The 26,438-nt window shown below is 46.6% G+C and overlaps 1 protein-coding gene across 5 annotated transcripts in view; it reads right to left on the bottom strand.

Annotated features, from left to right (window-relative positions):
* ARHGEF39 (Rho guanine nucleotide exchange factor 39) overlaps positions 1-26,438 on the bottom strand; it is a 96,644-nt gene that overhangs the window by 1,406 nt on the left and 68,800 nt on the right. For 4 of the 5 annotated variants that reach the window (XR_007773110.1, XM_050943645.1, XM_050943644.1 and 1 more), the window contains 4 exons: positions 23,937-24,055; positions 21,846-21,916; positions 11,453-11,581; positions 2,552-2,781 (listed from right to left, as the gene is read on the bottom strand). Coding sequence is in view for 3 of the 5 variants with exons in the window: in XM_050943645.1 (XP_050799602.1) it covers positions 2,552-2,781; positions 11,453-11,581; positions 21,846-21,916; positions 23,937-24,055 (549 nt within the window). In the remaining 2 variants the exon portion in view is untranslated. Of the gene's footprint in view, positions 1-1,351; positions 2,317-2,347; positions 2,782-11,452; positions 11,582-21,845; positions 21,917-23,936; positions 24,056-26,438 lie in introns of those variants that run through there. The other variant, XR_007773111.1, reaches the window with a different exon arrangement.

The raw sequence follows: 26,438 nt of genomic DNA on the forward strand, positions 1-26,438 counted from the left end.
CCAACACCCATCTTTAACATTTCCTTTGCCCCAGACAGCAGCCCTGCCACAGAAACAACCAGCACCTCATCCCATCCTACACATTTCTGTAATCTTCCTTTTGCAATAGAAAAGCAACAGGGCTGTCCAGCTCCAGGCTATACTGGCACAGAAACAGACCTGCCCTACCCTAAATGGCCATTCCGTTCCAGCTGATGATCTCAAAATACTTCACACAATTAAATATTCCTCCCAGCATCATATGGAAGTAGTAAGTCAATACCACCCTTGATACTCTGTTCATACTCCAGTATCTGTCCCTTAGTCCACGCTGCCCCACTGAATTGGGCATCCTTGTTATCCAATCCACTACTTGCCAAGTTCAAGTTGCGGTCAGACTCTGCTTCCCCCATACAGCTCGTAAGGAGTGATCCAAAATAAACTCTCTTTAAAGGTATTCCTTCTGGTCTTCCCACGTCCCATCTTGCCTGCCTTTGCCACAGAGCTCTCCATAGAGCTGGGATTTTCACAATGGTGTTTTATATACAGAGTGCAGTCACTGCTTAAATATAATCCCTTGTAATGGGGCTAGCTGCATGCCATGTGCCCCATCATGGCCTTGGGAATACACTACAGGCAGCCTGTCTCAGATTCCCCCTCAAATGGTTTCTTGAACTCCACATAGGCTTTTCTTGTCCATTCACCACCCCTTCTGGGGGCATGTGTCCAAGTTTGTTCACATAATAAAGTTCAAAAACTCCCCTGCAAGTTCTAAAACACTCCATTGGTTTTACCTTCTTGTTGGGTCCCCAGGCTTTTCCTGGCTATAGTCTCAGCAGGGAAATCCCACATCCCAGATCTTTTGGCTAGAACCTACCCACTCTCAGCAGGCTCCAATTTACCCTGTGCCCAGGCCTGCCTGCCTGGGGCTTTTCCTATATTGGCAGGCCACATGCAGGCCCTATGTGTCTTGAGCCTCAGGTTTCTAGCTCTGTTTCCAAACCTCCTGGTGTCAAGGTCTTCTCTGTAGGAGCCTCTTTCTTCTTTCAGTTTATTGAGCTTCACTCTTCACTGCAGCCACTTGTACTTTATATAAGGGATTAATTGATCTAATCCAGATGTGCCTCTGTACTAATAAGGGCTGGCTAGCCCCAGGCCCTCCAGCCCTTACGGAGCAATCCCTGCTGTTACAGCACTATGTCAACAGGAGAGTTTCTGACTGACATAATTCACCTCCCTAAGGCTACGTCTTCACTACCTGCTGTATCAGCGGGTAGCAATCGATTGCTCGGGGATTGATATATCGCGTCTCATCTAGACGCGATATATCGATCCCCGAACGAGCTTATATCGATTCCGGAACTCCAGCAATCCGAACGGAGTTGCGGAATCGACACGGGGAGCTGTGGACATCGATCCCGCGCCATGAGGACGGTAATTCGATCTTAGATACTTCGACTTCAGCTACGTTATTCACATAGCTGAAGTTGCGTATCTGAGATCGATTTTCCCCCATAGTGTAGGCCAGCCCCAAGAAGGGGTAGCTAACTACGCTGACAGGAAAAGCTCTCCTCTCAGCATAGGGGCGTCTTCATTTACAGATTTACCTTATAGATTGAGAAACTAGCCCACAAAGGAAGCCTATTGCTCAAGATCACCGAGCAAGTCTGCGGTGAATCCAGTAGGGCCCAGGAGACCTCACTCCCTGTACTGCATTTTAATGTGGCTCTCTTCTCAGAAGTAACTATAAGTGGCAGCATAGGGTCTTAGTTTAAATGTAAATAGAGCAATTTGCTTTAGCATTATTAGGACAAGTTGGGAGACGTTTTTCTAACTGTAGGCACTTCAAATGACGTTTGGGATGTTTCTATCCAAGGTATTATAACCCCTAACAGGAGAAGTCCTTGCAGCCAAAAGGCAGATCCTTCACTGAGAAGACATGGGGGAAGAAAAGCAGCCAGGAGGAGAAGCTCCACCCTTGGCAACAGATCCAAAGAATCTCTCCACTTGTTATCCGGCAGGATTTCAGATGAGCCAAAGCCCTAGTGACCACTCTGTTGCCTTTTACTTACCATGCTGCCTTGGGACCAGTTTGGAAGTAGCCTCTTTGTGGATGCACAGGAACAGCACAATGAGCAGAGCCCAGGCACTGCTTCCTCTGTGCACTCCTAAGGGGTCAAGGGGCCATGCCGCTACCCTGAGCAAACCAAGTACAGTAGTGGGAGCAGGCTGCACACCAGGGAGGTCAGAGAGGAACTGTGCCTCCCACAGAGGTGATATGGGCTCTTCACTCCCTCACTCTTCCACCTGCAGTGAAGCCTCCCTAGTACAATCTAGCTCTTTATATTTATCACTGCCACCATTTTACCCTTTCTAGTCTGCTGCTCCTGCAGCAATTAAGAGACTCACCTTAGCTCTCCCCATCACTGCCTCAACCACAGGGGTCAATTACACCCACTATCCTCTCTCACATTAATTCTATTTTAGATCAGGATGTGTTGGGGGGGGGGGGGGGGGAGAGGTTGGAAATGAGGGCTGTAGGAGCTGCAGCCAGAAACTGAGAGAAACTTACACTGAGCAGCCCTCCTTGGCTCTGGGTATGGCCAAACACTTTGTCCACTGTGCACTGGCTAAGTGGATAGACTGCCTGGCAAGAAAACTTGTCTGAATTCAGGGGATGCAGTGGGTGGCAGGGCTTCGTCGCAACCAAGATATCGGAGAAGAGGAAGAACATCTTACGCTTCACTTCTTCACCCTTTGTGGGCACCACCATGAGCCAGCCTTCTTGGATATACCAGCGCTCTGGTTGTGTGGGGGGAAAAGCACAACTGTGAGATGGGACTCAACCATGACACAGGCAATATCAATTAAAGGAATAAAGTGAACTACTCATGTAGATTACTGTGTTTTAAATAAACTATTAATCACTCAGGAAATAGCCCTCGATGTGACTGAGGGCAGTGTTATGAAATCTCTGCTCAATGTGCAGAAAGTGCTCAGAAAGAGCATGCAGGCATGAATAAAAAGTGTTATATGCATGTGGAATTATACTGAATTATAATGCCATTATAAAAGTAACGGGACACCAACCTAGCGTATTGTGTTCAGATATGCCCACCCTACTTCAAAATGAATGTAACAGAAAAAGGAGGGTTGAGAGATTGACTGTTTACCTTAAAGAAAAGAGGACTAAGGGGTTCTTCTTCAAGTGCTTGTTCATATCAATTCCAATCAGGTGTGTGCGCACACACGTGCACGTTGGCCGGAAGATTTTTCCCATTAGCAGCATCTGTTGGGTTGGCCTGGGCGCCCTCTGGAGCTGCGCCCTCATGGCACCTAATATATAGCCCTGCTGACCTGCCACCCCTTCAGTTCCTTCTTACCGCCAGTAATGGTAGCTGGAACTTCCCCTGGCTCTTGCTCAGCAAGTTCTCTTTGTTATTCTGTGTATATAGTTAGATAGTTAATACCAGTTAAAAGTTTAGTATAGTATAGTAGTTGGGGAGTTTCCTCCCCCCCAGCCCCAGCACCTTGGCATGCCGCAGTCCCTGGGATTTAAGAACTGCGTGGCTTGCACCAAGCGCATGCCTAAGAGTGATCAACATAATTGTGTCTTAGGTGCCTGGGGGAGACCCATCAGAAAGATTGTTGCAAGATCTGCCACAATTCTGGCCAAGAACACTTAAAGAATGGGAACAGTGGCTGATGGTGATCTTCATGGAGGCAGCCTCGTGCCCCCATTCCGACCCGCGCTCAAGAGACCCGACCCCGACGACGTCCTCGACACAGAGTGCCCCAGCACAGTTGGCGACTTGGGTGCCGAGGAAGGACTCTTCTCGGCATCTTCTTCCAGGGCTGTGTTGATTCCTGCCCAGGTGAGGCAGTCGAGTCCGGTCCCACCTCAATCTCTGGCACCTATGCAGCAGCTTCAGCTCCCATCCATGCCAGAAACGTACCAGGCCACCAGAGTTATCCTCCACCTGACAGCACTGTTCTCACCTGGCAGGTGAGGAACCCTCAGCGCCGATGGAGCCCCGTCCTCCAGTGCATTCCAAGGGAAAGCTGGCTATGTCGTCGAGGCACTCCCCTTTGCCTTGTCTATCGGCACCTTCACACTCCCACAGAGGGCCTTCCTGCTCCCCAAGCTCTTAACTTTTGAGGCACCAAGAATCAGCTCCTCCGTGGTCTTCAGTGTCTGAGACCTCAGAGTCAGAGCCCAACTCCTACCGCTCAAGTACCAGCGGAAGCCGTAGAACGAGGTTGGGCAGAGACAGAAGGGAGCAGCAGGCGTGGCCTCCGCAGTGGCAGAATCCGCCTCAATGGAGCTTCTGGATTCCCTGGGCTTATCACCAGGGCAAGGGAGGAACTCAGGGCCCATACTCAGCAATGTCTTCAGTTACCTCTGCTACTGTCATGCCGCCTTCTGTCGCACATCCACACCCGGCGCCTACAGTCCCGATGCCTTTCCCTCCAGTGTCATCGTTGACTCCGGCACTGTGCTCAGCTCCGACTTTGGCACTGGCCTTTACAACACCAACACACCCGTCTCCCATGCCTACACCCTGGTCGATGTTGACCTCAACGCAGGCACTTACGGCCCTGGTGCTGATGTCGGCACCGGGCCCCCCGACCTCGGCGGCTTCTGTGAGCGTGCCGATGCAGATCCCTCATGTGAGGCTGATGCTGACACCAACTATGATGCCTTCGACCCCATCACCATCATTGGCACCACCTCCTCCAACGTTGCCCTGGGAATCACGTGACCTATCTGGGGCAGGGAGCTTTCACCACCGGCACATGCTTCCTCCTCCTCCTTTGGCTGGGTTGTCCATAGCTCCTGTGTTAGAGGACAGAGTTCTACAGCAGTTGATCCACAGGGCTGCCCAAGGCTTGGGCATCAAGGCTGAGGAGGTGGTTGAGGACACGGATCCCATGGTGGACATCCTAGCACCCTCAGGGCCCTCACAGGTAGCATTACCCTTCATAAAGATGGTGGTGAACACCACCAAAACTCTATGGCAGACACCAGCATCTCTACCGTCCACTGCCAAATGCAATGAGAGCCGCTATTTCGTCCCTTCCAGAGGCTTTGAGCAGCTCTACTCCCATTCACCTCCGGAATCATTGGTCGCTGACAGGGCTAACCAGTGGGAGAGACAAGGTTTCCAAGGGACAGTAAACACCTGGACCTCGTGGGTAGGAAAATCTATTCCACCAGTGGTTTACAACTCCATATTGCTAGGCCATTGTTTGTAGGTACTCTTATAACACCTGTGCTTCCATGGCTAAGTTCACGGAGCTCGTCCCTTCAGACTCTTAGTCTGAGTTCACCAACTTGGTGGAAGAAGGAAAATTAGTCTCCTGTGCTTCATTGCCGGCAACCTTAGATGCTGCAGACGCTGCCACATGAGTCATGGCGACAGGGGTGGCTATGTGACAGGGGGCCTGGTCGCAAGTCTCAGGGCTACCCTACAAAGTCCAACAAATGATTCAGGACCTCCCGTTTGAGGGTTAGACTCTGTTTTCAGAGAAGACGGACAAACGGCTCCACAGCCTAAAAGATTCCTGAGCCACCCTCAGACCCTTGCCCTTGCATACCCTTGCCACTCAGCAAAGACACTTCTGCCCACAACCTCCTCAAAGGTTCCAGCAGCAGAACTGCCAAGACAACTCTAGGAGGAACCGGAGCGGTAGGAGAAGACAACATCCCTCCGCTAATCAGAGCCAGCCCAAACTGCCCTCTGGCCCTAAACAGGCATTCTGAAGGTGCAGTCGAGGTCGGCGCACCTGTCCAGAGACTGAATTCACCCCACCTTACCTCTTCCTCCCAACTATCCCCTTTCTATCATGCATGGTCCCGTATAACTTTGGATCGCTAGGTGCTTCACACGGTAGAGAGGGGATACTCCATCCAATTCTCCATCCATCCCGCCTTTCCACCCCCCTTCCCTGTCCCTCTTCAGGGACGCTTCTCACAAGCAACTTCTCATTCAGGAGTTGCAATCACTCCTAGCGCTGGGGGCTGTGGAGGAGGTTCCACTGGAGCACAGGGACAAGGGTTTCTATTCCCACTATTTCCTAATACCAAAGGCCAAAGGTGGCCTAAGGCCTATCCTGGACCTCCACGACCTCAACAAGTTTGCGAGGAAATTCAGGTTCCACATGGTGTCCTTGACCTCCATTATCCCTTCACTGGATCCAGCAGACTGGTATGCCACCCTCGACTTGAAGGATGCGTATTTTCACATAGCAATAGCGCAAAACCACAGAAAGTACCTCAGGTTTGTGATCAACGGTTCCCATTACCAACTTGCTGTCCTCCCTTTCGGCCAGTCAGAAGAACCTCAAGTCTTCACCAAGTGCATGGCTGTCGTCACCACCTTTCTGTGGAAACATCATCAGGTACAGGTGTCCCCCATACCTCGACGACTAGCTGATCAAAGGCCGATCCAGGGCTCAGATGAATGCCACCTGTGCTTCTATCAGAGCCACCTTTGAGAAACTGGGCCTCCAGCTGAACGAGGTGAAAATCGACTCTGTCCCCGGTCCAGAGGATAGAGTTCATTGGGGCGGTTCTAGACTCAACCCAAGCCAGACCATTCCTCCCACAGGCAAGATTCCAGGCTCTTGATGCCATGATCCAGGGACTCAGGCAGTTCCCCACCACCACCACGAGAAATTGTGTCAAACTGCTCAGCCATATGGTGGCCTATAAGTACATGGTTCGGCACGCCAGACTCCGGCTTCAGCGGCTTCAGTCGTGGCTTGCATCAGTGTACAGACCTGCCAGGGACAGCTTGGACAGTATTGTGACTCTGCCTCACCCCATCCTCGACTGACTCCTGTGGTGGACGGATGCTCACCAAGTGTGCTTGGGGGTCCCCTTCACTGCCCCACAGCCATCCCTGACACAAGTGACGGACGCATCAGATTTGGGGTGGGGAGCTCATCTGGAGGACCACAGGACTCAGGGCGGTACGCCTAGCGTGTCAGTCATTCCACACATACCTAGCAGGTCGATGTGTATCGGTCATGATGGACAATATGACTGCAATGTTCTATATCAACAAACGGGGTGCACGTTCCTCTCCCCTGTGCCAGGAAGCCTTCAGGTTACGGGACTTTTGTACAGAGCACTCAGTCAACAGGCGTCGTACCTTCCAGGGATCTAAAACGAGCTGGCAGACAGCCTCAGCAAGTCTTTTCACAGCCATGAGCGGTCCCTTCACCCGGATGTCGCATCTTCACTCTTCCAGACGTGGGTCTGTCCCCGATCAACCTCTTCACCACATGACACAATAGGAAGTGTCAGCAGTTCTGCTCCTTCCAGAATTACAGTCTGGGCTCCACAGTGGACGTGTTCCTCCTCCATTCGGGAGGGAATGCTTCTATACGCCTTCCCACCCATACCACTTGTCCACAAGGTCCTGCTCGAGATTTGCAGAGACCAGGCGCAGGTCATTCTCATAGCATCCGCTTGGCCCCGCCAGCATTGGTACATGTCTCTCCTAGACTGGTCAGTGGGAGCCCTGATTACCCTGCTGCTTTTCCTGGACCTTCTCACATAGGATCACGGGCAGCTCCAGCACCCGAACCTGCAGTCACTGCACCTCACAGCCTGGAAGCTCCATGACTGAATACATTTGAGCTCTACTGTTCAGAACAAGTCAGACACCTGATTGGAATAGACATGAACACTACATCTAGAACAACAGTTACGAGAAGATGAGTAACCATTTTATATGATAAAGGGATACAAAACAATAAAGGGGATAGAAAAAGTAAATCAACCAAGTACTTCTATTCATCTTCTCTCATATAATACAAGGGAAAAGGCAGCAAATTAACATCTATTTCATGCACTGAACTATTAGCCTGGCACTCACTGCCACAAGGCAAAGAGTTTACCAGGGTATTTTTTAAAAAGATTGGGTCTCTGTAAGTACAGAGAGAACATGCACAGCTTTATTATATTTAACATAAGATAAAAAAGGACATGATCCCTCCTGGTTCAGGACAAACTAACCTCAAATTGATGGGAATTAGGAAGAAACTTGTCCATGGGTAGGTTATTCATAAATTTTTAAGGCCAAAAGGGTCCACTGTGATTATGTAGTCTGACCTGCATAACACAGGCCAGAGAATTTCAGCATTTTGTACATCAAGCCTGTAACTTCTGAGTTGAACTAGAATGTAAAAACTTCCAAATTATGAAGAATCCACCAATGTTCCTTGGCATAGTGTTTTAACAACAGGAGGAAGAATCACTTTTGTAGTGGTAATCAGGGTGGCCCATTTCAAACAGTTGACAGGAAGGTGTGAGTAACAGCAGGGGAAAATTAGCACGGGGAAATTAGTTTTTAGTTCTTGTAATGACCCATCCACTCCCAGTCTTCGTTCAGGCCTAATTTGATGGTGTCCAGTTTGCAAATTAATTCTAGTTCTGCAGTTTCTCATTGGAGAACTCTGTTCAAAATAGCAGCAGATTGAATCACGACTGGCATTCATGGTCTGTTACCCTCCAATTTTTAAATTCTCAGCCATTTTTGGTGGGTTTATTTAAACCATGTGACTTTAGGAATTACACCCATATGACAGCATCATCTTGCTATTACTAGTAATGAAATATGCATAGGAGAAGGGGACTGAACCTGGATCTGCCTGCTACATGGGGACTGCCCTAACCACTGGATTATAGAGACAGCCATACTAATTCTCTGGCCCAGTGTGCATTTGATTATTTTACATACAGTGGAACAGGTTCAACATGAGAGCCAGAGAGCTCTGCCCCAGAATACCCCAGAGCTCAATGGTTAGAGGGAGGTGGGAAGCCACAGTTAAAATCTCTTCTCCACAGCTGGCAGTGGTGGCAATTGAACCTCTCTCTCCCACATCCTAAGTGAGCACCTTAACCACTAGGCTAAGTAATATCTGGTCCCCTGACTTGTGCCATTTTGTGTAGGTTTAGGAGTGCTCCAAGCATGCCTAGTGAATCAGACCCCAAAAGCAAGATAGGAAGGCAAACACCAGTCTGGAGAACACCACTGTGGTTTAGGTGCAAGTTACGGACCAAACTGGTCATCTGTGTCAGGACTGAGGTAGCTTTGTGCACATGCAGCCACTTTAATTGCAGAAATTCAGATGCCTAGGGACTTTAGGCACCTTCAGGGTTAGGAGACAGCCAAGCAAGGGTTTTGCGTACACTAGTGGTGCCTAACTGCCACTTTAGGCACCAAGTCTCCCTTCTGAATCTGACTAAGTGCTTTCCAGAGTTTCTGGTTTTCAGATTATCAACCTCCATTTCTAATGTACAAGTTTGTACTCAGCTATACTGAAAAGCCTATATTTTTGTTTGATTTTGCCTAGCTTATCTAGCTACACTGATCACTCATTTTCCACCCCACCAGTGTAATTTAGAAACTTGTCAGCTGCTGTGGCATAGCTAGGAGTGGAAATTTGGGTGGGCTCTGTGAGGGAAAATATGGTGGGCTTACAACTTTGGCCAGGCTTTTAGGCCTAAACTTTGGATAAGCTTGTTTCTAGGCTGTGTTGAACTTTGGTTCAGCTTGTCTCTGTGTATAAGGGGAATAGAGGAGGGGGACAGAGTGATGAAAGAATGAAGGAAAGTTGCTTCTGTGTGTCTAGAGGTAAAAGGAGTCACAGTGGAAAGTTCCCAAAATTGAACAATGGCTTTGTGTGTATAAAGGGCATGTGGGGGTAGAAAGATATGGTCAGGGCTCCAAAAAGAGGAACTGGAATTGGATAAAGGGGAACCAGGAGATCTGTTAAGTTACAACAGCTGAGCTTGCTTTCGGGACTACAGAAAAGGTGTTAGAACAGTCAAACCGCAGACTTGGTTAGGGATAACAATAACAAGAAAAGCTATAGATGGAAAATTAATCGGTCAGCTTGTTTGTGATCAACATTATATCCCAAATAAGGCAATTAACATGTGTAACCAGCATGCTACGTTTTGTGGTTTTAACCTTTATAAGCATGGTAAAATTTGTAGAAAGCAGAGCAGCCTGCCTCTTGCATGGGGTCATGCTCTCTCTCCCTGCATATATGCTTGTATGAAATAAAGGAGCCTCAGGCTGTCTGATCTAAAGTCAACCATGTGGTCAATTTTCCACAACAGCCCCAACTTTCGGGTGGACGAACAATGACAGACTGTGATAGCTCAGCTTCTCCCCTGATGCCACACCCTCTTCCTAGGGCTTTCCCTGCTGAGCTGGGCATATGTATAGAGTGGCTCAAAAAATGGCAGAGCTGTTGGAGCGTAGCTTTCTGAAGGGCAGACACAGCGCCATCCTGGATTTCAAGTGACCAAGGTGTGCATAGGAATTTAAATGACTATTTTGTGGGGGGCACTTAAAATGCTGGCCCCTCACCCAATGCCCCATGGCCCTGCCACTTCCTCCACCCTCCTGGCTCCCACCCCGCTCCCCGTTGCGTCCCCCTCCTCGCCATTGTCCTGGGCTCCAACACTTACTGGAGGTTGCAGGTGGGAAAGGGATGGAACTCAGTAGGCTTCCCGGTTCCCATCTCGCAGAACTCTGCTGCTAGCCCAGTTTCCCTGCTCTTGGCACCATCTAGCAGGGCTCAGTAGGAGCACTAGCTGCAGTGCCTTTCCTAGGCACGTCTCCAGCCACGCCTCCAGCCACGTTCAGCCCGACTTCCAAAGTGGCAGAAAGAGGGGAGGAGGGGCTGGGGAAGGGAATCCCAGGGCAGGGGCCAAGGCAGAAGCTGCAGGCAGTGCCAGAGATGATTAATGGGGGAAGGGGGAAAGGGCATGCCTCTTATGTTCTCTTACAAATCATTAACAACATTAGTCTGCACAGGCACAGAACTCATGCCTGCATCCACCTTCCTCTAGACATATTATACTGGCCACTCTTAGAAACAGAAGACTTGACTAGATGGACCATTAGGTTGATCTGGTGTGGCAATTATTGTCAACCAACGTTCCTCGATTTTGCCAGTGCACTGCAGGGGCAAAACACCAGTTCCCATGCCACCAGAACATATTGGAGTCTTGTCTTTTGGGTGGGAGGGTGAGGGAGAGAGGTGAGTGCACATGAGGGATGAAAACACAACTGTCAGCTTTCTCTACTTATTAAAAGAGGAGGTGGAGACAGTAGCTACATTTTCCCAAACTAATGTCCATGACCTACTTTGGATCATTTTCCTGTCCTCACTGCAAATCATAAATTCCTCCAAATTGAGTGACACCTGCAAGTGCCATTAACCTTCCACTTACCTCCACTTCTAGGTCATTAAATGAAGATTGTGAAACCAGCCAGGCAGCCCCATTCCCTGGGGCCCACTAGTCACCTCTCCCCATAATTTGCCATTTATCATACCCTGTTTGTGAGACATTAGCCAATTTTCCTCTTTAACTATTTGAATTGAATCAGAAGTGACCGCAAAGCAGTCTCCAATTCACTTAATCTGGGTGATGAGTAGGACCCACCTGGAGTCAGCACCTTGGTCTTCTGTCCTTTGAGAAGTTTCTGGACCCGAAGCAGTTGCATTGAGTTCTCATGGCTGCGAATTGTGCTGTGGACCCACTGAGACACGTCAGAAACAGATTTCACAGCTTCTGAAATTAGCATAGCACATCAATAAAAAACCACTTCACTGCTAGTGACCCACATCAGGTTGGGATATAGATAAAATTGCCAGCACCAGAGAAGAGCATGTAGATTGCTCTACCCAATCCTATCGCTGAAATCTGGGAGTTGAGCAGGTTACTTACCTGTAACTGGAGGTTCTTCGAGATCACAGAATATCAGAGTTGGAAGGGACCTCAGGAGGTCATCTAGTCCAACACCCTCCTCAAAACAGGACCAATACCCAACTAAATCATCCTAGCCAGAGATGTGTGGTCCCCCTCTGTTTTCCAAAAGTGGGTGTGCTTGCCCGCCATAGCTGAAAGTTTTTAGTAGCAGGGTCAGTTGACCTGCACCTGAGTCATACATTGCTTCATGCTATAGACAAGTTTGTAGGAGGCCATGCGGGGCAATGCCCCTTCAGTAACCCTCTCACCACTATGTAGCACAGTCTGCAGTAGAGGGGGATGGTGGGTGGGTGTGACCAGGTCTCTGGATGGGCCACACTGACAATGCAGGTCGTTATCAATGGCTCCATGTCTAGTTGGCAGTTGGTTTCAAGCGGAGTGCCCCAAGGGTTGGTCCTGGGGCCAGTTTTGTTCAATATCTTCATTAATGATCTGGAGGATGGCGTGGACTGCACTCTCAACAAGTTTGCAGATGACACTAAACTGGGAGGAGTGGTGGATACACTGGAGGGTAAGGATAGGATACAGAGGGACCTAGACAAATTAGAGGATTGGGCCAAAAGAAACCTGATGAGGTTCAACAAGGACAAGTGCAGAGTCCTGCACTTAGGAGGGAAGAATCCCATTCATTGTTACAGACTAGGGACCGAATGGCTAGGAAGCAATTCTGCAGAAAAGTACCTAGGGGTTACAGTGGACGAGAAGCTGGATATGAGTCGACAGTGTGCCCTTGTTGCCGAGAAGGCTAACGGCATTTTGGACTGTATAAGTAGGGGGCATTGCCAGCAGATCGAGGGATGTGATCATTCCCTTCTATTCGACATTGGTGAGGCCTCATCTGGAGTACTGTGTCCAGTTTTGGGCCTCACACTATAAGAAGGATGTGGAAAAATTGTGAAGAGGCTGAGGAAACTGGGATTGTTTAGCTTGCAAAAGAGAAGAATGAGGGGGGATTTGATAGCTTCTTTCAACTACCTGAAAGGGGGTTCCAAAGAGGATGGATCTAGACTGTTTTCAGTGGTACCAGATGACAAAACAAGGAGTAATGGTCTCAAGTTGCAGTGGGAGAGGTTTAGGTTGGATATTAGGAAAAACGTTTTCACTAGGAGGGTGGTGAAGCAGTGGAATGGGTTACCAAGGGAGGTGATGGAATCTCCTTCCTTAGAGGCTTTTAAGGTCCGGCTTGACAAAGCCCTGCCTGGGATGATTTAGTTGGGAATTGGTCCTGCTTTGAGCAGGGGGATGATCTCCTGAAGTCCCTTCCAACCCTGATATTCTATAATTCTACGAATGCCACACTCAGGGCAGACTGCAAGAAATAGGGCCCATAATCCCCAAAACTGGTGGTTTATTCTGTAATTAGAGTCACCAATCCAGTAACAAGAGCTATCTGTAGTGCCACACTGGTTAATAAGAAACCAAACCCAATCCCCTTTAGGTATTCCAGCTCTTGGCTCCCATCTAGACAACCAAAGTCTAATATAGTGAGGGGTTACTGAAAACCCTATTCACCATACTTAAAGTTCTACCAATCCCAAAGATATTGGACTCTTATCCATAGGTCCATATGAATCTCAGATCTTACCCAAATACATGCTCACAGCCAATCCTTAATAACTAAGTCTAAGATTTACTACTGAAAGGAAAAAGAAAGAGTTATAAATGGCTAAGGAATAATATACATACAATTGATTGCAAAGTCCTTATATCAGATTTGTAGCAGTGGTTGAATAAACTGCTACCTTGCAAAAGTCTCGCTAGAAATTACCCAGACAGATTAAGGGTTATCAGTCCTTGTTTAGAGTTTCCTTGTTAGTAATCCAGTCCAGAAACATGAAGCAGGAAATGAAGACAAAATGGAGATGTCTTGCATGCCTTTTTATATCCTCTGTCCCAAACAAAGCCCACAGCTCCTGTTTATGGAAAGTTACTAGCCCAAGATGGAGCCAGGGTCATATAAGCATATCAAGTCCTTACATGGTTTGCTGACTCACAGGGGTTAGCCATTGGTCCCTTGGTGTCTATGGCATCCTCTGGGAGAGTTATCTGGGAAAGATTCATAGATGCATAGCCTCTAGGACTGGAAGGGACCTCGAGAGGTCATCGAGTCCAGTCCCCTGCCCTCATGGCAGGACCAAACACTGTCTAGACCATCCCTGAGACATTTATCTAATCTACTCTTAAATATCTCCAGAGATGGAGATTCCACAACCTCCCTAGGCAATTTATTCCAGTGTTTAACTACCCTGACAGTTAGGAACTTTTTCCTAATGTCCAACCTAAATCTCCCTTGCTGCAGTTTAAGCCCATTGCTTCTTGGTCTATCATTGGAGGCTAAGGTGAACAAGTTTTCTCCCTCCTCCTGATGACACCCTTTTAGATACCTGAAAACTGCTATCATGTCCCCTCTCAGTCTTCTCTTTTCCAAACTAAATAAACCCAATTCTTTCAGCCTTCCTTCATAGGTCATGTTCACAAGACCTTTAATCATTCTTGTTGCTCTTCTCTGGACCCTCTCCAATTTCTCCACATCTTTCTTGAAATGCGGTGCCCAGAACTGGACACAATACTCCAGTTGAGGCCTAACCAGCACAGAGTAGAGCGGAAGAATGACTTCTTGTGTCTTGTTTACAACACACCTGTTAATGCATCCCAGAATCACGTTTGCTTTTTTTGCAACAGTATCACACTGTTGACTCATATTTAGCTTGTGGTCCACTATGACCCCTAGATCTCTTTCTTCCATACTCTTTCCTAGACAGTCTCTTCCCATTCTGTATGTGTGAAACTGATTGTTTCTTCTTAAGTGGAGCACTTTGCATTTGTCTTTATTGAACTTCATCCAGTTTACCTCAGACCATTTCTCCAATTTGTCCAGATCATTTTGAATTTTGACCCTGTCCTCCAAAGCAGTTGCAATCCCTCCCAGTTTGGTATCGTCTGCAAACTTAATAAGCGTACTTTCTATGCCAACATCTAAGTCGTTGATGAAGATATTGAACAGAGCCGGTCCCAAAACAGACCCCTGCGGAACTCCACTTGTTATACCTTTCCAGTAGGATTGGGAGCCATTAATAACTACTCTCTGAGTACGGTTATCCAGCTAGTTATGCATCTACCTTATAGTAGCCCCATCTAAATTGTATTTGCCTAGTTTATCGATAAGGATATCATGCGAGACTGTATGAAATGCCTTACTAAAGTCTAGGTATACCACATCCACCGCTTCTCCCCAGGACCGGCGCTAGGGGTTTGAGTGCCCTAGGCAGACGGCAATTTCGCCGCCCCGCGCTCTGGTCCCGCGGCTCCGCTGGAGCTGCCACAGTGGTGCCTGCGGAGGGTCCGGTGCTCCTAGGCTCCGGTGGAGCTGCCGCAGTCGTGCCTGCGGGAGGTCCACCGGAGCCGTGCAAGCAGCTGACCTTCCACAGGCACGACTGCGGCAGCTCCACCGGAGCCGCGGAGCACCGGACCCTCCGCAGGCACCACTGCGGCAGCTCCACCGGAGCTGCCTGCCGCACCCTCCGGCAAAACGGCGCCCACCATTTATTCTGGCGCCCTAGGCGATTGCCTAGGCTGCCTAAATGGTAGCGCTGGCCCTGCTTCTCCCTTATTCACAAGGCTCGTTATCCTATCAAAGAAAGCTATCAGATTGGTTTGACATGATTTGTTCTTTACAAATCCATGCTGGCTAATGATGAGTTTCTTCTATGGCCCAATGATACAGTGAAGTGTCCTTAATAGGCCACCTACACACATGTCTAGTCTTAATGTTAATTTATTTGAGAGGTGTAACCCAGAAACAAACATTTATCTTCTTCAAGCAATAGCTCCTATATGTACTCCAAATGTGGGTGAGTACCAGTAATGATCAGCTTGGAGACAGGGGTGAAGACACAAGTAGTATTGTCATCTGCAAGATGGCATGGCTGATGGCTGTATCATCTACTGCTCCCCCGTGTGATGGCATAGTGGATGGGGCAGGTATGCATGGAGCGCCAGGTTGCTGCCAGGTCATGTGTTTCTGCATGGAGTGGGCTGTAATCCTGCCGGGGAGCGGGGTATTAGCCTGCCTGCAGCATTCTGTGATGCATGTAGAGACCCACTTTTATATGTGCTGTGAAGAGGGGGCTTGTCCTCACGACCTCACAGCAATGCCTACAAAAAAGGTATGAAAGGCATCGGTCCTGTCAAGGTAGAACGCAAGTGCATGGCAGAAGTCTAATGAGTGCAGGATCCTATCCCCTGTAGAGACATGTGGCTTAGGATGGAAGACCAGGAGGTGAATGGACTGATTGAGATGGAACTCTGAGACCACTTTCAGAAGAAACTTAGGGTGAAGGCGCAATGAAACTTTGTATTTATGGAATACTACATACAGTAGGTCAGCCATTGTGGCCACCAATTTGCTGACCCACTTAATGGAAATGATGGCAATGAGAAAGATGACCTTCATGGATAAGTATGAGAGGGAGCACATGGCCAGGGACTCAAAGGGACGTCTGATGAGGGCAGAGTACACGTTTGAGGTCCCAGGGTGGGGACAGTAGGTTTAAGGACAGATAGGAAGTTATTTGTCAGCCTTTTCAGAAAGGGGGTGGGGAGTAAACATTGAGTGGATGTCAACCAGTGGGAGGAAGGCATTAAGTGTTGCTAAGTGGTCTCAGAGGGAACTGATGGCAAGGCCTGAGGTCATAAGTTCCAGGAGGCAGTCCAGGACAGTAGGAATGAAAGACATCACTGAGGGAGAAGATAGCAGTGTTGCGCTCAGGAGGTGAAATGCATTCATTTCACTGCGTAGAATGCCCATGTGGAAGCTCCTCTGCTGTGCTTAAGTATGTGCTACACTGATGTCAAGCAGACAATGTTTACATGCAAGCACCATCCAAAGCCAGGAGAGGAGGCAAAGCAGGCCTGGGCAGGGATGTCTGACTCTGCCTCAGTCCTGGGTGAAGAGATCCAGCAGTGTGGAGAGGTGGATTAGGGGACGGGTGGAGAGTCTGAGCAGGTCTGGAAAACCAGAATTGTTGGGACCAAAATGAGGCTATTAACAGGACCATGGCCCAATCGTGTTGGATCTTGCGCAGTACCCTGGGAATCGGGGTTGCGGGGAGAAGGTGTAGGGGAGGCTACCTTGCCACAGAAAGATGAGAGCATTGACTTAGGAATCATGCCCATTGGCCCCTCGGGAGCAGTAGAAGAGGAACTTGCAGTTTTTGCAAGTGGCAAAAAGGTCCCGGTGACGGGTGCCCTAGGCATGGCATAGGCAGCAGAGAGTGAGGTTGTGTAGCTTCCACTTGTGATTGAGGTACCAGATCCAGCTGAATGTGTCCACCAGAGAGTTCTGCATTCCTGGGAAGTACATCACACAGAGTGTGACATTGTGGCAGATATAGCAGTTCCAGAAGCAGATGGTCTCCACACTGAGTGACCAGGACTTTGTGCCCTCCGCCTGTTTATGTATGCTGCTGCGGTGGTATTGCCAAAGAGGAGATGAATCTAGCATGCTTGGATAAGGGGCAGGAACACAAGGCAGGCAAAGCAGATTGCCCACACCTTCAGGATATTGATGCGCATGTGGGCCTTGTGCTGAGTCCAAGCCCCTGGGATGGCATGACCATCCAGGGTGAGCACCCCAACTAGCCAGGGAGGCATCCGTGGTGAGGGTGGTGGTTGGGATGCGAGTGGGGCGGGTGATGCCTATCATCACTTTGGAAGGGTTGGTCCACCAAATGAGAGGCCTGGACTAGACTTGGGACAATCAGTGTGGTCGAAGTGGAGCCTGCAGACCGATAGGAGCCACAACTGTAGACAGCGCATGTGCAAGCGGGCATGCAGTGTCACATGGGTTCAGGCTGCCATGTGGCCAATGAGGCAGAGACAGCGACACACCATGGTGTGTGGGTTGTGATATAGGACTGCTGTCTGGGTGGCGAAATGGCCTGCAGGGAGAAAGGCCTGAGCCACCATGGAATCCAGGCATGCCCCGATGAAGTGTCAGGGCTGGGAGGAGCACAGATTTTTCCCTGTGGATTCAGATACCAAGAGTGGTGAGGAGAGAACAAAGAGCGCAGATGGCTGACGTTGTCTCAGTGAGTACCCCAGCCACCTTAGTTGAGCTGTGAAGACTTTGGTGAAGGCCCTTGGGCCGCTGCAATGCCGAAGGGGAGGACTCTGAACTGGTAGTCGTTGCTGCCCATGCAGAAGCAAAGAAACTTGCAGTGGACTGGGCAGATGTCAGTGTGGAAATATGCATCCCTCATGTTGAGAGCTGTGAACCATGATTCCTGGGAAAGGTAGGGGGGTGATGGAAGTGAGCATCACCATATAGAACTCGTTTTTTATGATTAATTTTATGAGTAGTCAGAGATCAAGAAGGAAATGAAAAAGTATGGTGAGTAGAAGCTTTTGCTGACTAAGGGATTAAACACCAGTTCTATTGTGGCTTTTTCAAGGAGGGTGTCTGCCTCGTCTTGTAGGAGGTTGCAATAAGAAAGACTCCCAATAGGCATCTGGGAAGGGCAGGAGGCATGCAGCAAGAGGGGAAAGCAATTTGATTGAATAACCATGCTGCACAATCTCTAATACCCAACAATCCGTGATGATCTTGTCCCAATCATGGACAAATAGGGCGAGATGGCCCCCAAAGGTTGGGGGGCTGAGGATGGTGATGTGGGGGGCTCGCAAGTCTCAACATGCACATCAAAACTGTCACTTCGGTGGATGCCGTGATGCTGCAGAGAAGTGGTGGTGGCTGAGTGTCATGGACACTGTGACTGAGAGCACCATTGTGCAGGCTCCTGATATTAGGTGTAGGTAACTCGGTACGGTGCATAGGAGCATAAATGGATTGCTTTTGAAGGGGTGCCAGGATGTATTTCCCAAGAGAACAGAGTGTTGTTCTAAAGTCCTTCAGAGTGTGGAGGGACTTGTCTGTCTTCACTGAGAACAAACTGTCCTCATCAAAGTGGGAGGTCCTGGATGATGGTCTGTATCTTCCTGGGGAAGCCAGAGGACTGCTGCTAGGACTCTCACTGTATGATGATGGCTGTGGCAAGGGAGTGGGTGGATATATTTGCTGCATCCACCACAGCTTGGAGGCTGACCTTGGCCATGAGGTGACCTTCCTCCACCAGGGCCTGGAAGTGCTGCTGTTTGTCCTATGGTAGATCCATAGCTTGCATAGTTATGAAAATAATACTTCAGTAGCAGAGTACAGTAGTTAAGAGATGTGGAACTGCAGACCTGTGGAGGAGTATACTTTATGGCCCACTGGATCATTTTGTCAACTAGGCTGAAGAGCCCATTATTAAATATTTGTTCCCTGTGTAGGTACTTAGACTGATCAGGTCACCCCTGAATCGACTCTTTGTTAAGCTAAACAAATTGAGCTCCTTGTGTCTGTCACCATAAGGCAAGTTTTCTAATCCTTCAATCATTTCTTGTGGCACTTCTCTGAACTCTCTCCAATTTATCAACATCCTTCTTGAACTGGACGCAGTATTCCAGCAGCGGTCACACCCATTGCCAAATATAGAGGTAAAAAAGCCTCTCTACTCCTCCTCAACATCCCAGTTTATGGATCCCAAGGTTGCATTAACTCTTTTGGCTACTGTGTCACACTGGGAGCTCATGTTCAGCTGATTATCCATCAGGACCAGCAAATTTTTTTTTTTTTAGAGTCACTGCTTCCCAGGATAGAGTCCCTCATCCTGTAAATATACACTAGATTCTTTGTTCCTACATGTATACATTTACATGTAGCCACATTGTTTGCTTGTGGCCAGTTTACCAAGTGATCTAGATCACTCTGTCCTCTTGATTATGTACCGCTCCCCAAATTTGTGTGCAACCTGCAAACTTTATCAGGGTTGATTTTGTTTTCTTACACGTCATTGATAATTATGTTAAATAGCATAGGGTCAAGAACTGAGGCTTGCAGGGCTCCACTGGAAACAATAATGACTGCCCATTTACAGTTACATTTTATGACCTATCAGTCAGTTTTTAATCCATTTAATGTGTGCAATGCTAATTTTTTACCATTCTGTTTTTTTAATCAAAATGTCATAAGGTACCAACTCAAATACCTTACAGATATCTAAGTATATTATGTCAACTCTATTCTCTTTATCAACCAAACGTGTAATCTCATAAAAAAAAAAAAAAAAGACATCAAGTTAGTTTGACAGGATCTATTTTCTATAAACCCATGTTGATTTACATTTATTATATTACCCTCCTTTAGTTCTTTATTTTTTGAGTCTCACATCAACCGTTCATTATCTTGCCAGGGATCAACGTCCGGCTGGCCATCCCATTTTTTACCCTTTTTAAAACCTGGCATGACATTCGCTTTCTTTCAGTCTTCTAGAACTTTTCCAGTGTTCCAAGATTTATTGAAAACCAACATTAACGATCCAGCAAGCTCCTCAGCCAACTCTTTTACAACTCTTGGACACAAATTATCTGGACCTATTGATTTAAAAATATCTAACTTTAGCAGCTTCAGTTTAACGTCCCCCAGGTATACTAGTGAAATGGAAAGAGTGTTATCACCATATGGTGGAACTATATCATCTGTTTTTCCCCAAATACAGAACAGAAATATTTATTAATCCCTCTACCTTTTCTGTGTTGTTATTGATAATTCTACCATTTCCATCTGATAACAGACCAATACCATTGTCAGGATTCTTTTTGTCCCCGATATATTTTAAAACTCCTTATTGTCCTTCACTTTCCTAGCCATAGATTTCTCCTTGTGTTCTTTGGTGCCATTATCAATTTTTTACTAAACTTCTGATATATATTCCTTACTATCAACTTGTTTGTTCTTCCATTTGTTATAACTTTTTTGTAGCTGCCTTCAATGCCTCTCTAAACTATGTTTGTTTTTTTAACCAGCATAGCTTTCTTCCTCAACTGTGTTTTTTTGGGGCATCTAATAAGATGTTATTAAATGATTCCCAATGAGCATTCACATTTTTCTGATTAAATTCTTCATCACAGATAATTTGGCTCATGACTGTTTTCAGTTTTTTCAAATTGGTCCTATTAAAGAACTGAGAGAGAGAGAGAGAGAGAGAGAGTGTATATGTATAGAAACTGGTCTGGACTTTATTCAGCTTGCATATTATAAACACAATTAAATCATGATCACTTGCATCTAAACTACGTTAATTTTTAGTTCTGTGATCGGTTCTTTACCTGAAGGACAAGACCTAATATAGAATTCACTTGTGTTGGCTGCAACACTTTTTGAATTAGGAAATCTCTAATGTTTAGAAATCCCAAGAGTGTTTTAAGACTAGCAGCATGAGACCCCAAGCATGTTATTCAAATTGAAGTCCCCCATTATATCAGTTTTTTTCCTCTACATATTGTAAATTGGTGCATAAGGAGGGGGTCACATTGTTCCCTCGTGTGATTGGTGGTCTGTAGCAGATATCAGCTAATACCCTAGTCTTGTGTTTTTATCTGTTAGGACATTGATCCATAAGCATTCAAGATTATTTTCTTCTTAGTTATCAGCGACTTGGAAACAGGTAATGCCATTTTTGACAGAGTGTCACTCACCTTCCCCTTTTGCCCACTTGATCCTTCCTAAAAAGGTTATAACTACTGATTTTAACATTCCAAATGTGCTACTAATCCCATCAGGTTTCAGGAAGTTGGGGTGTTTGGTCGGGTGGAGGGTAAGGGAAGGAAGAGAGAGAAGGAGGAAAGAAATAGTAATCTACTAGAACTCATCACCGAAAAGGGTTTGAGGTCAGAGAGATTATTAAAATCTGATCATTGTTAGCAAAGGGGAGGGATAGCTCAGTGGTTTGAGCATTGGCCTGCTAAACCCAGGGTTGCGAGCTCAATCCTTGAGGAGGCCACTTAGGGATCTGGGGCAAAATCAATACTTGGTCCTGCTAGTGAAGGCAGGGGGCTAGACTTGATGACCTTTCAAGGTCCCTTCCAGTTCTAGGAGATAGGATATCTCCATTAAATAATAATAATAATAATAATAATAATCATTCAAGGAAATAATCCAGAACAAGGTTTGGAATCTACATCATACTTGCAAGGTATTGGAACTCCACACTATCCGGGCTGGTGTTCTCCATCAGGTCTCTGAACATGTGCTTGTATCTAAGACAGATGGGATAAAGTCACATTTCACGTAAGTCACCATCAGCAGAATCTCCTACTGTTCATAGTACAAGGGATGAGAAAGATCCAGCCTTTGGATAGGGAGGACTAATCACAGTCAGAGTCTTGAAGCACTTCCCCTCCCTCAAGACAGTCAGTTCCCCTTTCTTCTCCCCACATACACCATTTTTCTCCTGACCCATGTAGACCAGGAACTTGGTAAGATTCAAAAAGGGATTTGACACATATGCATAACAAAAATATCAAATTATCCTAATAATAATTACAGTAACTCCTCACCTAAAGTCGTCCCAGTTAACATTGTTACATCGCTGATCAGTTACGGAACATGCTCATTTAAAGTTTGGCAATGCTCCCTTATAATGTTGTTTGGCAGCTGCCTGCTTTGACCACTGCTTGCAGGATTCTCTCAAAAAGCAGCCCCTCCTTGTGGGGATTAGAACCAGAGGGGCAAGCAGCTAGTTCGTCATTTAGCAGCAAGGCATTCCCTGGGAAATATTCCACCCTCTTACTCCACCATCTCAACCAAGCTTCACACTCAGTCATTGCTGTGTACAATATTAAACTGTTTGTTTAAAATTGTTTTTTTTTTTAAACATACTGTATGTGTATATAATGTCTTTTGTCTGGGAAAAAAATTTCCCTAGAACTTAACCCCCCTCTTTACATTCATTTTTATGGGGAAATTGGATTTGCTTAACATCGTTTTGCATAAAGTCGCATTTTTCAGGAACATAACTACAACATTAAGTGAGGAGTTACTGTAGTGATAAACATTTCAAAAACAATAATAATCATCATCACACTTCAGGTCTTAAACCAATCTCCAACTAGTAGAGGACAAGATCCAATGTGGTGGGCAAATTATCCAGCCTCTGCATACTACAGATGAAGTATCTGACAGTGGCCTCTGTCGAAAACAAGTTACTGGAGTAGATGGACCTCAGATCTGACCCAGAATGTCAATGCCTATGTTCTTACATCTCATGTCTACAGTCACCACCATGGTCCAGGAGACTAAAGTGTTACAGAGTCCCTCTCCCTGACTGAGGGATGCCCGGGACAAGTGAAATGCCCTCCCCATCAGATGCTTTGTTTACCTATCAGCATCAAAGGAGCTATAAGTGTACTATTCAAACTGGAGTCTCAGCAAAGACCCTACCTCTGGACCTCCCCATGGCTCCCCCAAGCTAAATTAGCCTCCAAATCGCCACATGTAAACAACTTTCTTCCTGCACATCAGGATGGCTGCTCTTAAAGGAAAGCCCTAAGCAGAACAGACCTGGATTACTGTGGCAGATATCAAATAAGAGGAAAGGGTACAGCCTCTGATCAACCACAGAAGGTTCTATGGCTCTCTCATGCCTCCATCGCCTCCTAAAACCATGCAGGTGCAAACAGGGAGATATAGAATGTCCCAGAGACAGCAACCCATATAAAAAGAGTGGGCAGACACAGAACCTATAAAATGGCACCACTTCTGCCGGTGTGAACCAACTTCAGCCAATTTTTTCTTGTCCAGCTGCCAAGTCTCAGTCAGATGCTGGAAAGACAGAGACTCTACCCACTCAAATCTGGATTAGATGAGATTAGAGCCAGCAGTCACAGTAACCAGTAATCCAATTATCTCCCCTCGAAATTTGGCATACCCAGTGAAGGAGTCCTGCAGCATCCCACATGGGAGACCCTGTGGCAAGCACCACCACAATCTGAGAATTGCTCAGGAGGCAAGAGCTTATGCCATTGAATGTTTTTCCACAATCTGGAGAGACCTCAGACAGCTGCCCACCTCCCTGTATCCCAATCACACACACACCTTGGAATCTGTGTGGACTGCAATGGAATGTTCTGACCTGGGGTCACTACTGCCACTCTACCTCTGTCCACCAGCAACAGAGTACAGTTCCATGGGGTCCCCTCTCTTCACCTCTGATTCCTAGCACCTAGTGCTAATCTTGGTGCTAAAATGACATCTGAAGGCTCAAGGCTGCTTCCTTACTGATGGAGCCTCTGCAGTGGCAGAGGGAGCAGATCCTCCAACTGCCATCCCAGGAACTCAGGTCGAGATTCTTGAAGCTTCTTAAACCGGCAAAATGCCTTATTCTTCTTCACCTGCTCCTGTGTGTGTCCAAGCAAAGATGAAACATAGGTCTGAAGTACCAGAAAGAAGCAATATATTTTAGTAGTTTGAGCAGAAGCCCTAGAAAAGAACATTTACTTACCCTACAGTAACTGAGTTCTTCAAGCTGTTGGGAGCCACAGATTACATTACAGGTGTGCATGGACCTTACGCATGTGAGACAATTTGTTGTGGCTAGCATTGTCCATTGGGATGGCACAGGCCCCCTTATGCCCCATCCCATATGAAGGAAGAAAGGGTAGGGTTCCCATGACCCTCCCTTGCAATCCAATACCTGGATTACTGAGTGATCTGTCCTGAGTTTGAGTCTATTCAATATCATCATAAATGAGTTAGCTAATGGGATAGAGAATATACTTATAAAGCTTGTGGATGATACTAAAATTGTGGAGGGGGTTTGCAAGCACTTTGGAGGACAGGATTAGAATTCAAAATACTCTAGACATACTGGAGAAATAGTCTGAAATAAACAGGATAAAATTTAATACGGATTAAGTTGCGATATGATAGAGGCCTATAAAATCATGACTGGTGTAGAGAAAGTAGATAAGGAAGTGTTATTTACTCCTTCTCAAAACACAAAAACCAGGGGTCACCAAATGAAATTAATAGGCAGCAAGTTTAAACAAATAAAATGAAGTTATTTCTTCATACAACTCACAGTCAACCTGTGGAACTCTTTGCCAGAGGATGTTGTGAAGGCCAAGACTGGATGATAGCCACTGATGGACCTATTAGCCAGGATGGGCGGGATGGTGTCCCTAGCCTCTGTTGGCGAGAAGCTGGGAATGGGCAACGGGATGGATCACTTGATTACCTGTTCTGTTCATTCCCTCTGGGGCACCTGGCATTGGCCACTGTCGGAAGACAGGATACTGGACTAGATGAACCTTTGGTCTGACTCAATATGACCATTCATATGTTCTAAGAAAAAGTGCACAGTACTATATTTAGGAAGGAATAATCAACTGCACAAATACAAAATGGGAAGTAACTACCTAGGAAGGAGTACTGCAGAAAAGGATCTGGATTATAGTGGATCATAAACTAAATACGAGTCAACAATGTAAAAATATTGCCCCCACAAAAAAGGTGTATATCATTGTGTGCTGATAAGGTCTCAATCGGGAGAACTGTGTCCAGTTCTGGGCACTACACTTCAGGAAAGATGTGGATAAATTGGAGAAAGTCTAGAAGAGAGCAACAAAGGTCTAGAAAATATGACTGATAAGGAAAGATTGAAAAAAAAATGGGTTTATTTAGTTTGGAGAAGAGACGACTCGGGGGAAAATGATTATAGTAGTCAACTACATGAAAGGCTGTTGTAAAGACGAACATGATAAAATTGTTCTCCTTAACCACTGAGGACAGGACGAGACATAATGGGCTTAAATTGGAGCAAAGGATATTTAGGTTAGAAATTAGGAAAATCTTTCTAAATGCAAGGATAGGTAAGCACTAGAACAAATTACCTAGGAAGGTTGTGGAATCTTTGTCATTGTCTAATCTGTCGTCAGGTATGGTGTAGATAATATTTTGTCCTGCCTCAGTGCAGGAGACTGGATAGATGACCTGTTGCGGTCTCTTCCAGTCCTTCATTTCTATGTTGTTATCTCCACGCTGATACCATGCTGTGCAGCTGATTTCAGGATCAGGTGGAAAGCCTAGAGCAAGAGACAGAAGGCAGAAAGGATCACAAAAGGGAGGGGAAGACAGAGCAGGATCTCAAACATATTACGTTGGAATCCTCACTGGTGCTGCAATGATACTTCAGTGGTGATACGTGACGATTAAGGTCTGGTGTCATAGCAACAATCCTTCTGCCACAGCCGTGATGATGGTAAAACGTTCTTTTCTCTCCTCTCCCCAAAGTTTTTTTAAAGACCCGCAAAAGACGATGAGTAGAATAAGTCATCCTCATTATTCTTACAACTAATTAAGCCATATTTCCAACACACCAATTGTAGTTAATTGATTTCTGCTCTTCTTTTACACCAATCATACTCTTAACACAGTACTTGAGCATTATCAGTAGACTCTTCGTTTAAATTAAATCAGTCTGTCTCCCTCTCATATCTTTTCTTAAAGAGTTTTATACAACAGATTATAAAAATTCATAAACCTTTACCTACTTTTCATAGGTTAGGCTAACAATTAATGTAGGCCTGCTAGGCCTCAATTATTATAACAAATGGGACGCCTTTCACTAGAATGGAGGGGTGAGGATTCCCAAGGAGTGCAAAATTGCTTTAGACAATTTCAAGTGAGTGTAGGTAGATCAAATCAGTCCTCTTGTGCAATAATAAAGCTCTCAAAGGGCACGTTCTCATTTGTGGCTTGTACCTCTTGGGGGATACCCAA

This window comes from Gopherus flavomarginatus, chromosome 3 (genome assembly GCF_025201925.1).
Source record: "Gopherus flavomarginatus isolate rGopFla2 chromosome 3, rGopFla2.mat.asm, whole genome shotgun sequence".
NCBI classification, from domain to species: Eukaryota; Metazoa; Chordata; order Testudines; family Testudinidae; genus Gopherus; species Gopherus flavomarginatus.